The sequence below is a fragment of the Oncorhynchus keta genome, chromosome 31 (genome assembly GCF_023373465.1).
Source record: "Oncorhynchus keta strain PuntledgeMale-10-30-2019 chromosome 31, Oket_V2, whole genome shotgun sequence".
Lineage (NCBI taxonomy): Eukaryota > Metazoa > Chordata > Actinopteri > Salmoniformes > Salmonidae > Oncorhynchus > Oncorhynchus keta.
In genome coordinates, this window is record NC_068451.1 from 3506573 (window position 1) to 3520374 (window position 13802).

At 43.8% G+C, this 13802-nt stretch overlaps 1 protein-coding gene across 1 annotated transcript in view; it reads left to right on the forward strand.

Annotated features, from left to right (window-relative positions):
* Nucleotides 1-13802, forward strand: part of LOC118364221 (plectin-like) — a 140830-nt gene that overhangs the window by 33639 nt on the left and 93389 nt on the right. Inside the window, exons 2-6 of the mRNA XM_052489079.1 lie at nt 2627-2688; nt 7063-7152; nt 9015-9092; nt 9308-9400; nt 12510-12676. Coding sequence (XP_052345039.1) covers nt 2627-2688; nt 7063-7152; nt 9015-9092; nt 9308-9400; nt 12510-12676 — 490 coding nt within the window. The remainder of the gene's footprint in view (nt 1-2626; nt 2689-7062; nt 7153-9014; nt 9093-9307; nt 9401-12509; nt 12677-13802) is intronic.

A 13802-nucleotide genomic window follows, 5' to 3' on the forward strand; every position in this document is an offset into this window, starting at 1 on the left:
ATTTAAGCTGGGCTGAAGTGTGTTTGGGTATACCCTTTTTCTTATTGAATGACATTTATAGATATTTTCTTACTTGCTCATTCACTTCTGGTTATTTTATAGAAGAGTGGAGTAGTAGTCATGTGTCTATTGGTTAATGGCCAATTATAAATCAAGTGCTGCGAGTGACTCACTCAGGAGGACCTATTAGATTACCACTTTTAAGATGGGCTGAAACGCTCCTTTGTCCTGCAGTGAATCAAGGAGATGGCTTTGGGTAAAGGAGGTAGGACTTTCGCCCCTTTTTACCATTGTGAATTTGTGATCACTGTGTTTATCTTTGGCATCACACAATGCAGTTTAAATAGTTTGTCTTAGCCCGAGTCATGACTGGGTGCACTGTGTATGCTGATTGCAAGCTGGACACCACTGCTGGACTAACACAAGTATTTGTGTTAGTTCCCCCGACCGTGATACCTGAGCATTTTTACCTCGTATAAACTGTGAACGGGAGTGTCCCGTATAATATAAATCAGGATTGCCCTCGTATTGTAGCTTTGTTGATGAACGACAGAGAATGGCAGAAGTCAATAGTCTCCAGGCACACACACATACCCTATGGTTGCCACGGCAACGTGATCCCATAACACAATAGCAACATGGCGGACGCGCCCACCTGAGAATATAAAAGTGTAGCCTGCGGGTTCAGTTTGCAGTCACAGTGAATCAGCACCCACCGTTGTACTTTGGTTCTGCAGTGCCTAGCCTGTGAGTGGTACTTAATATGCTTTTCACCACCTTGTAAGACTGATAACGTTTAACTTATATAGCATGTTTAACAGTTCATTCAGTAACATGACCTGAGCTGTCATAGTAGCTGAAGACCCGAGGCTTCCTTAAAGTTGCACTATGCAGAAATTGCTCTGCCATTTCCTGGTTGCTAAAACTCGAATAGTTTGCCAAATTTCACTTTATGTGACAAAATAAGCTAGTTTAGTTTAGAGATTCATTTTAACATCTAAACCGCGGTGAAATACATTTTCCATACCCATGAATATTGTTGTTTCAGCTGTCTGAAGCTGATGTACCAAACCCAAAGTAAAAGATGCAACAGCAAAACTTAAGAATGGGAAGCATTGAAATACCGCTTCTTAGAAGCGTTAATACTTCTTGCTTTAAATTGCCACCTTAAGGGAAAATTCAAAAAGAAATGCAACTTCGTATTCATCATCTCCAGCACCACCCCAACATCAACACATGTGAAAATGGCTCATTTTTATTTATGTTTTTGTAGAAAAGATAGAGGAAGATAAGTGTTTCCTATGACACCATTGGTGTGCACCGTGTGATTTTAACCTATTATTATTATTGTTATTATTATTATTAGGCATTGTCTACAAATTGATGATGTCATTGGAAACATTTGAACTTCCTCTATCTTTTTTTTACTACAAAACATAGAAACGCGCCATTTTCACCATGTTGATTTTGGGGAGCAATTTTCCCTTTAATGGTACGGTAGGCTTTGATGAAGAACCTTAAATGCCGTTTGTTAATGACATATTATTAATATGGACACCCATGTCTTTTGTCTGGATAATGAGTTATCAGTGTAATAAATACAGTATTTTCTCCAATGCGACGTATGACTTTCGAAAAACAAACCTATTGGAATTGCTATTGGATTGGCCATCAGTACTATCTCACTTGATATAACTGATGGGCTCACTTGAAGAAGAGATGTATATCTCAATGTGACTTCTTTGGTTAAATATACAACAATATACAACAACAAAAAAATCAACAACAAAACATATTTCTGGGAAGTGGTCTGGCATGATGACGAACTGTTGGTGATGTGCCTCTTAGTTGGGGAGGGTCAGTGTCTACAGTTGGTACGTCAGTGTCTGTGCTCTGCAGTATGTTTTCCAGTACCCCAGAGTAGTGGGGTGTGTCCAGGTATTTGACTGCGGGTGTGTCAATTCCATTCAGTATGGTGAGGCTGAAACCGTATCGATCTGCCCGATGTGGTTATCTGCCCGTTAAGGCACCGTTGTCTTACTCTCTGAGAGCTACCATATCTTGTCATGTTCCACAAGCGCAACAGTGTCCGTTACAGTACGTAGCAACAGCTGTGTACATACAGTACCAGGCCTGTAGAGATACTGAGCACCTGTACAGTGTAAATGCTTCCACTAAGCCTCAGGCCCTGCCTGTAGTCATTTGTCAGTGAATAGCATTTGCAGAGACAACTCGACAACGAGGGTGTATATCTAGACACGGACTGTGCTATGATGATTTCTCGTGAGTCAGACATGTTTAGTCCCGACGCTCTGCTGTCATGTCTCACCGGGCTAGACTAATCCCATCCAATGACTTCTCTTTGTCTCGGGGTATGTGCAAAACGATGGCGGCATCTGGGATACTTGTTAGATTTCAGCGCTCGCTGTTCATGTTCAATGTATTTTAAATCCTTTGGTCTTCTCCTTATCCCCAAATACCCTGCGATCTGTTTTTCATTTAGACTGAGTTTTCTCAACCCTCAGTAAAGAATACCTCCAACATGATTTATTAATGTACTCCGAGGGTTTATCTAATCTTTGTTTCTCTATAATCATGTCTGACGTTTGCTCTTTGTGTCTTGCAGACGAACGGGATCGAGTACAGAAAAAGACCTTCACAAAATGGGTGAACAAACACTTGATAAAGGTATGGTCACACACTCACTACCAGAGTACATTTATATGCTCAATAACTCAATACCTAACTTACTCTCCCTGCCTTGCTTACTTTAATGCACTCAAAGACACAAAGACCATCAAGTGCACACACACACCGACTCATTTTTAACCAACATCAGTTTGATTTCAATAGATATGTGTCAATTTTGTTTCTGTGCTTTCCTGGACTTCTCACAATGACTCATACAGCGTTTTCAAAAGCAGTATTCCTGTGTTATTATCCATAAATGTCAGTCAAATACCATAAAACTAATGAAAATGGTGGTTACTGAAGTGGCAGAATAACCGCAGAAGTTGTCAAAGTAGGATTTTATGTTGAGTTGGATCACTACTGGTCCAGAAGTGATGTGTAGGAATGGCAAATGGCAGATATTTCCTTCGTGAATCATGCCTCATAATTGGCCAACCAACCACATGGGGGCTGAGCTGTGTGTTTTCTGACGGTTGCAATTTAGTCTCTCGGCAAAAAAAAATGTTTTTTAGCTTCAGAAGTCATTTTGCCACTAATGACAGGAGTAGGCTAGAATCTTTGGCAGGAATCGTAACGACACCGGACAGATACTTTATTGATGTGTTTTGGATGTGTAGTTTCGTTTTTCAAATGTAAAACGGGGACGACTCTTTAACAAACACCAGGGCTTGTATTCATAAAGCATCTCAGAGTAGGAGCGCTGGTCTAGGATCAGTTTTATTTGACATGATTTTTACATTATAACGACAGCCCCTCCCACTAGTGCATGTATAAATACCCCCGGGTCATAATTCATTTGACAAAATCCCACCAGTAACCAAACGTTTACAGCTCAAGCCATTAAGGGACTCCTCATAATTCTCCATTCTCCCTCAAAAGAAACAAACCCATTAATTTACCCTAAAAGAAAGAACAAAAATACTATTTTCCTTTCCATACACAGTGTATGTACGCCGTGCGGTGCGAACGCACTCTGTTCCTGATATAACACACAAGCACACAGTCTTTTCGTTGAGTGTTTTATGTGAGTCACACACATCTGGATTCGTTTTGCTCTTTGCCTCTGAAGCACCACATTCTGTTCTGGGCCCAAGGCCCGGTGGCTCCTGGCTGGGCCAACAGTAGCACATGTGCTACACAGACTGACTGTTGAGTCTGGGTGGCTGGCTGACTGCCCGCCCGCCCTTAGCTCTTTGCTAGTCAAGGTCCTTAAGTGCTCCTTACAGACATTATCAGAGGAATCAATCTGTGTCTCTTGTCTTCCCGCTATCAGTATGACAAGGCGGTAGGCCTATGTGACAAGATTTGCATCTCATTTAATGTTCGACAAACTGCGAAATCGGTACATTTTACCTTTAGAAAGTTTAGATTAAGTCGGCTATGTATTGACATGAAGTAGACGAATGCTTAATTAAGAGCTTTCTTAAGAGAGAACGGTCTTCTGAGAAACGGTTTAATACCGTACACAATATGTGGTATGCAATGCATTGTTACAGAACTAGCCTCGTCATTAAAATGAATTTTGCGGTAAAACGAAAGTGTTATAACAGTCTGTCCGTGTGAAAGACTGCACTTCTGATGTTGAACTAATGTTGAACTAATATTGTTAATGCGTTTCCAGTCGGGCACGTCCCGGGGTGGACCACGAGGGGTTGTAAAAGGATATGGAATAACTTTCACTCGAGCATAAATCTTGTTGTGTGTCAACAAGGGTGGGAAGACCGAATGGAGGGTTTCTCAGCCGTTATTTTACGGTGTTACGTAAAAAGAAATCCACTGTAGCTTACATCATTCTGCAGATGTAATGCCCCGTTCACTTTTAATGAAGTGTACAGACCGGAGAGACAGAAAGTATCCCTATTTTCTTATACAATGACGTGTGTGTTTTGTCTTTCTTTACAGGCGTTCAACATTATAATACTACGTGTAACCCTAGGTTAACTGAAGGACGCATCACCTACGTGTAACCCTAGGTTAACTGAAGGACGCATCACCTACGTGTAACCCTAGGTTAACTGAAGGACGCATCACCTACGTGTAACCCTAGGTTAACTGAAGGACGCATCACCTACGTGTAACCCTAGGTTAACTGAAGGACGCATCACCTACGTGTAACCCTAGGTTAACTGAAGGACGCATCACCTACGTGTAACCCTAGGTTAACTGAAGGACGCATCACCTACGTGTAACCCTAGGTTAACTGAAGGACGCATCACCTACGTGTAACCCTAGGTTAACTGAAGGACGCATCACCTACGTGTAACCCTAGGTTAACTGAAGGACGCATCACCTACGTGTAACCCTAGGTTAACTGAAGGACGCATCACCTACGTGTAACCCTAGGTTAACTGAAGGACGTCACCTACGTAACCCTAGGTTAACTGAAGGACGCATCACCTACGTGTAACCCTAGGTTAACTGAAGGACGCATCACCTACGTGTAACCCTAGGTTAACTGAAGGACGCATCACCTACGTGTAACCCTAGGTTAACTGAAGGACGCATCACCTACGTGTAACCCTAGGTTAACTGAAGGACGCATCACCTACGTGTAACCCTAGGTTAACTGAAGGACGCATCACCTACGTGTAACCCTAGGTTAACTGAAGGACGCATCACCTACGTGTAACCCTAGGTTAACTGAAGGACGCATCACCTAAAGTGTGTTTTGTAATGGGAAAGCCTAGTGTGTGGTTTGTGGTGGATGAGGAGTTGTCAGGTTCTGTGTTGACTGGCCCTAATGGTTTTAACCTTGAGGGCCGATCAAATGGATCACTTGACTCGAGTTGACTGGAGTGCACATGACACCACCTGAACACGCTGACTCAACTGAAGAAAAACACTTGAATGTTATGCGATCTTGTCCCATCAGTTCCAGGCGTACAACATGTAGAATATTGTTGAAGTTGGAGACTCTTAGTTGAAGTTGAACAATCTTACACGATTAATGTGTGAACAGGGATCCCTCTAGTGGCCATCATCAACCATCGCTGCATTTCAAGCCACCACCGGTGGAGTGTGTACACCACAGGTGGGCAGGAGTGAGTTACTGTGTTCACACACAGGGTTGTATAACTACTTATAACAGACAGTATTATATAAGTACTTACCATTGATGCCAGTAATAAATCAAGGTAGTGGGTGTTACAACTTGCAGGGTCGAGACTTGCATACATACTTGCGTACATACCATACCTGTACATACCTGTGCGAGGACAGAGCGAGGACAGAGCAACACACTGACACAGTAGCAAGGCATTGCATGCAATCTCCCAACATTAACCATGTCACCAATCACTAATATTAGTAACTATTTTGACCACTCTCTTTTAAATCTATTCATCGAACCTTTTTAATTTTCTCTCATCCTTTATTTTTATATATATTTTTTTTACTAAAGTGCCATTTGAATAATGAATCATTCTAATCTCAGACTCATATTCTCTTCCTCTTTCGGTCATTCTCCCTCTCTATTCCATTTGTTCTCTCCGTCTCGTCCCTCACCCACTCATTCTCCTCCGTCCAGCACTGGAAAGCAGAGGTAGGTACCAGCTGCCTGCAAGCCCCAGCAGAAGGGCACTGTATGTGGGACACATTCTGATGTAGCTCACTTTCTCCCCTTCCACCTGAACACTATCCACTCCCCACGCCTATGCCTTCGCTGTGAAAGTACGAGGAATTAAACTGACGGTGTCACACAGAAATAGGACTATGCCTTGTGGACTGTGGGCCCGCAAATCCCTCAGTTTCAGTCATTCCCTTACGTCTCTTTCTAAGCTTACACCCTCTTCTGCTCACGATCACGGTTCATCTTTCTGACTGGAATTGATTATAGCAGGCATGCAGTCCCAAGACTCACTGTAGTATCTGTTTTCATGTGCAGGTATCTGCCTGTGTTTGTACTGTTTAGTCGTTTTTGATTCATGCAACTTTTTCTTTTTTAATGAAGACTCCCTGTCATCCGTCCATCCATCATCTCTCAGTAGATCTGGCAGCTGCCAATTAGCAGGTGTCTGAGTGTCGAACGCAGGCTGATTGGTTGCCCGCAGCCATGCGTTTCTGTCCTTTGTACAGATGTACAGAGAGAGAGAGCGCTGCCGGTTTATAGCATGAGCCGCGTAGACTGATCTGAGAGGAGCTTGAACATTTTGTCTAGTTTTATACTGTAAAGGTTTACTGTGAGAGAATGATCCCCATGTCTTGGTACCCTATCAAATCAGAATCATAACCAGATCCAGAATATCAAAGCGTTATTACATCAATACAATGCACGGCTTCTAGGTATTTTGTCTAGGTGTTGCACAACAACAAAAAATGCATTGTGATGACAACCCTTGCCTTACATCTCTCCCTTCTCTTTCTGTTCCACAGTCACAGCGTCAGGTCACAGACCTGTATGAAGACCTGAGAGATGGACACAACCTGATCTCCCTCCTGGAGGTCCTCTCTGGGGAGAAGCTGGTGAGTGCTGCTGACTTCTGATTGGTGAATGGACTGATCTTGGCATCTGCGACCAACCTCGATCCAACCCCCCACCCACCCGCCCACTCTGAAAACCTGACCCTAAGAAACATAAGTCTAACCCTAATTTATACCTACCTAATCCAAACCGGTATACATTCCCTGAAGCAAAGCAAAACATTAGCTAGACTTTCAAGTCGTAGCACAACCTAACTAGACAGTAACTGGAAAGTAAACAAAGACCCATTTACTGTCTAAGACAACCCCTGCTTACCTCCCTTTCATTCCAGTCCCCGGAAATGTTAACCATTTGTAGTTTTTTATTTTATTTTTTTAAATAAGTCGGTAAGTCAATACTGGATGCTTGCACATTATGATGATGCATTTTAGGTTACTGCAGAACTCTATGGATGCCTTGCACTCTGTCTCTGCTACAGTAGCTCATCGCTCTGCTGGTCTCTGCTAGTCTCTGCTTATCTACCAGACACCTCCATGGTCCTAACACATTAACCCCACTTTGGCTTCTCTTTTTATACTGTGTGCTCCTGTCTGACCGTTCTCTGGTTCTCCTTCTCTGCTCCCCCTCTCCTCATGTCCCCCTCTTTACCCCCCTACCCCCCCCTTTCTTGTATGCTGACCTTTGCCCTTTGGCCTATGCCTCCTCTCTTTGCACTGCTCTTTGCTGGGGCTAGGCAAGGGAGAGAGACGTGGTCAGGAACTTGCGGTTGGTGAGTGGGGTTTTCTATAACTCGGCCGCCATCATCTTCTACTTCATGTGGCTTGAGTCATCCATTACCCAGTGGCTCGGCTGTGCATGATGTCACTTGCTGTGCTTATGATCCCCCCCCCCTTTTGGGCATCACTTATTTATCATTGACAAGCTTGCAAAGTCTCAGAGGTGCATTAACCATTTCGCTGCTGGCTGTAAACAAATATCCTCTGTTATTAGTAGGTGCCATGGCTGAATGAAGGAAGGACATAATTGACTAACTACTTCATTGACTAGTCATTGATGCTATAACAATATTTGAAGCACTGGAAATTATCAGTCTGAAAATAACTTGGTTTCTGTTTAGCTCAATTACTAATGTTTATTACATAGCACAAATACAGTATTCTTTGGAAGTGGAAGTCTTCAGTTCATTGTTCTCCAATCAGAACACATGTATGAAGAGGTGACACAATTCAAAACCACCCAACCAAAGATTCCTGTACCTAATAACTAATCATGTTATTGGCTCAGCCAATAACATGTTATTGGCTCAGACTGATGCTCCCTCCAAATATATCTCCTATTTACCCCTGTGTTTGTCTGTCGAAGGTGAAGAACAGGTATGATGTCATTCATGTGGTTTTATAATGAGGGAAGTTGTACTTGGAAATCTGTGAGACACATCAGTTATTCATCTTATTGTTTGTCGTTCATCCTTTCCTATGGAGGAAAATCGTGTGTACTCTTGTCATTGAGTCCACAACTTATTTCCCAATTTCCCTTTTCCTGTTTGTCGAATACTGTCGTAGCTGCATCACATTTTTCTCTTCCGACGTAATGTGTCACTCGCATTTCTCCATGCATTTCTCCATGCCTCTTCTAAGGTAGCATGTCTGTTTCTAACCCCCCCATCCACACTCTCTCTCTCGGTCTCCTCCTTCTTTGTCTCTCTCTCTCTCTCTCTCTCTCTCTCTCTCTCTCTCTCTCTCTCTCTCTCTCTCTCCCCTCTCTCTCCCCCTCTCTCTCTCTCTTCTCTCTCTCTCTTGCCCTCTCTCTCTATCTATCTCTCTCTCTCTATCTATCTCTCTCTCTCTCTCTATCTCTATCTCTCTCTATCTATCTCTATCTCTATCTCTCTCTATCTCTCCAGCCCAGAGAGAAAGGCCGCATGAGATTCCACAAGCTGCAGAATGTACAGATGGCACTGGACTTCCTCAAACACCGACAGGTAAGAGAAACAACAATTGAAATATAATAATGGAGAAAATGTAACATGAGTTACCCTCTGAGTTTACTTCTCTTGTACTGTATTAAGATGACTTACTGTAAGTGACATGACTGAGACAAACATCTAAATGCATTGGAACAGGGTAATAATGTATCTACTATGATGTGAACTACTACAATTGTTAAGTCTCGCTCTTCTCTGTCGTCCAATCACAGGTCAAGCTGGTGAACATCAGAAACGATGACATTGCGGATGGTAACCCCAAGCTGACCCTTGGGCTGATATGGACCATCATCCTTCACTTCCAGGTGTCCTTCTCTGTCAGTGTTGTGTTCCCATATCATATAGCTCCTCATCCTCCTATCCCCTTGGCTCTGATCCAAGCCAATCAGCAACAATCACAAATTGAACTAAATCCAATCATATTTGTCATATCATATCTCAATCACTCGAAATGTTACCACATCGCTTTCAGAAAATCACATTGCTGTCAAATCTGTCATCAAATTATTATGAAATATATTTCAATCATAGTATTATTACAGTTTAATAATTATAATTATTTTAACAGAGATGGAAAAAGTACCCAATTGTCATACTCAAAGAAAAGTATAGATACCTTAATATAAAGTTACTCAAGTAAAAGTAAAAGTCAGCCGGTAAAATACTACTTGAAGAAAAGTCTAAAAGTATTTGGTTTTAAATTTAAGTATCAAAAGTAAATGTAATTGCTAAAATATACTTAAGTATCAAAAGTAAAAGTAAGTCATTTAAAATCCCTTGTATTAAGCAAATCAGACAGGCAGTAGGGATGACCACGTGTTCTCTTGATATGTGCTTGAATTTGACCATTTTCCTGGCCTGCTAAGCATTCAAAATGTAACTAGTGCTTTTGGTTGTCAGGGAAAATGTAGGAAGTAAAAAGTACAATATTTTCTTTAGGAATGTAGTGAAGTAAAAGTTGTCAAAAATATTAATAATAAAGTAAAGTACAGATACCCCCAAAAAAAGACTTAAGTAGTACATTCAAGTATTTTTACTTAAGTACTTCACACCACTGTTTTTTTTTCTCACAACTTTCAACCAAAATCGAATGACATGGTGAGATACTAGAAGTTGAACTGACGTCTGTGCCCTGTGGGTATACTCTACACTAGTCTTACTGCACAATTTCAATAATCATTTCAAATCATTTAGCTAGGCTTGATTGAGTTTGCCTGGCATAGTGGAACCAATACAATAGTCAAACCCTGCCCAACTGGCACTCCTGGAAGGCTTAAGGAAACATGAAAAGTATTTGAAAGATGTCAAATAGTATTTGAACCCAGGTCTCTTTGGGACCCATGTGCCGATGAAGGCAGAGGAACTAAAATAACATTGTGTCCTGCAAACTATTCTCCAAGGTAGCATTGACTATTGGTTCCATTAAGACAGGTAATCTCAATCAAGCCGAGCCAAAGTATTATAAATGATTTCAAATAGTATTTGAAAACAGGTCTGATACCTAACTAAGACTGGTATAGAGTATACCCACTGGGCACAGATCTCAGTTCAACTTCTAGTTGTTGTTTTACACTGGTTTACTGTACTCCATGCACTGCGTTGGATAGAGAGGGGGATCTTCCATTTCTCAGAAGGAGAAAACACAGCAGGTCCGGTGCCTGGTGAGTCATCATAGGAATTCTCCTCTTCTTCAGAGGGGAGAGGTTTAGGGTGGGGCCATCGAGGGTGGAATGGATCCCGAGGAGAACACACACACACACACACACACTTACAGTATACCCACACACACCGACTACAGAAAGAGACCAGTCGGCAGAGAATTTGGTAAATGAGCGGTCTTTTGGCAAGAACAGAGAGTACCCTCTGAGCCTCTGGTGACTGTGACTCATTTAATTTCCATTCCAGCCCAAATAAAGTCCTGCCACATTAGCCAATGTTGTGTGTTCCCGCACTGGACCAGATAGTGCTTAAGTTGTGTCTTGAGACCTAAAGCAGGAGCAGTCTCCGCAGGACATCCCTCCCACCTATTCAATGACCTAGGAATTGAGATCTAGTTGGCGGTTCCCTTTGATCTCACATATGTAATATTGATGACAGAGTTGCCTCCCCTGGCTGAAAAACAATGTTTTTTCTTGTTTTCCACCACAGATCATTGAGGTAGACAAACCTGATTCATATTGAATCAGAATATCATATGATTGAATCAAACTCCATCCATTACAATGCATAATCAATTTTCTCAAATAGATGATATCTTTATTGTTTCAAACTATCTCCCTCTGCCACCATGACAAGCAGGGTTGGGGTCAATTCCATATCAATTCATTCAATCCAGGAAGTCAACTGAAATTCCATTTTCTATTCCAAATCTCGTCATTGAGGAGGTGTTTTCATCCAATTGGAGTTAACGTCCTGTATTGACCCAATTTAAATGAAATTGACCCCAACCCTGGTAGCGTGTGGCCTCCTCCCCCGTCAAACCCCGGTGTCTATCCTCCCCTGTCTAACCCCGGTGTCTATCCTCCCCTGTCTAACCCCGGTGTCTATCATCCCTTGTCTAACCCCGGTGTCTATCCTCCCCCGTCTAACCCCGGTGTCTATCCTCCCCTGTCTAACCCCGGTGTCTATCCTCCCCCGTCTAACCCCGGTGTCTATCCTCCCGTCTAACCCCGGTGTCTATCCTCCCCCGTCTAACCCCGGTGTCTATCCTCCCCCATCTAACCCCGGTGTCTATCCTCCCCGTCTAACCCCGGTGTCTATCCTCCCCCGTCTAACCCCGGTGTCTATCCTCCCCCGTCTAACCCCGGTGTCTATCCCCCCGTCTAACCCCGGTGTCTATCCTCCCCCATCTAACCCCGGTGTGTATCCTCCCCTCTCTAACCCCGGTGTCTATCCTCCCCTCTAACCCCGGTGTCTATCCTCCCCTCTCTAACCCCGGTGTCTATCCTCCCCTCTCTAACCCCGGTGTCTATCCTCCCCTCTCTAACCCCGGTGTCTATCCTCCCCTCTCTAACCCCGGTGTCTATCCTCCCCTCTCTAACCCCGGTGTCTATCCCCCTGTCTAACCCCGGTGTCTATCCTCCCCTGTCTAACCCTGGTGTCTATCCTCCCCTCTCTAACCCCGGTGTCTATCCTCCCCTCTCTAACCCCAGTGTCTGTCCTCCCCTCTCTAACCCCGGTGTCTATCCTCCCCATCTAACCCAGGTGTCTATCCTCCCCCATCTAACCCCGGTGTCTATCCTCCCCTCTCTAACCCCAGTGTCTATCCTCCCCCGTCTAACCCCGGTGTCTATCCTCCCCTGTCTAACCCCGGTGTCTATCCTCCCCCGTCTAACCCCGGTGTCTATCCCCCCCCATCTAACCCCGGTGTCTATCCTCCCCCGTCTAACCCCGGTATCTATCCTCCCCTGTTAGATCTCGGACATCCAGGTGAATGGCCAGTCAGACAACATGACGGCCAAAGAGAAGCTACTGATGTGGTCCCAGAGCATGGTGGAGGGCTACCAGGGCATCCGTTGTGACAACTTCACCACCAGCTGGAGGGACGGCAAGCTCTTCAGCGCCGTCATCCACAAACACCAGTAAGTGGTCCTCTGTGGGTCAGTTGGTAGAAACATGCTGCTTGTAATGCCAGGATACTGGGTATCGATTCCCGCGACCACCTGAATGTAAAATGTATGCACGCGTGATTGGTGGAAGGGTCTGCTAAATGGTTCTGCTAAATGGCATATGTTGTTATTATTTGGCGGCCTCCACCTCAAGCCACAATACGTAGTGTAATGTTTACAGTATTTAATAGCTGTACCCAGAACCAAATCTTGGGTAAAGTATGTCAAAAGAGACTATACTGCACCTAATGTTCAGATACTGGTGAACATCTTTGGATTGGAACATCAGAATGTTACACGTAAGCCCCGCTGTCTCCTCAAATGTAGCCTCAACTCCAGCCATTTCAGGTTTATTCTTAAAGGTGAGATTAACCCCAAAAATAGTACCCCAAATACACCCCTCTGTAGACTGTACCCACTCATGTTATTACCCACAGTAGTAACATGAGTGGGTACAGTGGCACTATTAGGTGTTAATATGTCTTGTCCTAGCGTCTCCGGTAGTGCTAAGCTATATGCAACAGGGTTGTCATGACACATCGCTTTATTCTGAAGTGGAAACGTCTAGGAGCAACAACGGCTCAGCTGTGAAGTGGTAGGCCACACAAGCTCACAGAACGGGATTGCGGGGTGCTAAAGCGTGTAGCATGTAAAAATCGCCTGTCCTCGGTTTCAACACTTACTACCAAGTTCCAAACGGCCTCTGGAAGCAACATATGCCCAAGAACTGTTCGTCAGGACCTTCATAAAATGGTTTTCCATGGCCGAGCAGCCGCACACAAGCTTAAGATCACCATGCACAATGCCAAGCATCGACTGGAGAGGTGTAAAGCTTGCCGCCATTGGACTCTGGAACAGTGGAAACGCGTTCTTTGGAGTGATGAATCACGCGTCACCATCTGGCAGTCCGACGGACGAATCCGGGTTTGGCGGATGCCAGGAGAACGCTACCTGCCCCAATGCATAGTACCAACTGTAAAGTTTGGTGGAGGAGGCATAATGGTCTGGGGCTGTTTTTCATGGTTCGGTCTAGGTCCCTTAGTTTCAGTGAAGGGAAATGTTAACACTACAGCATACAATGACATTCTAGACGATTTTG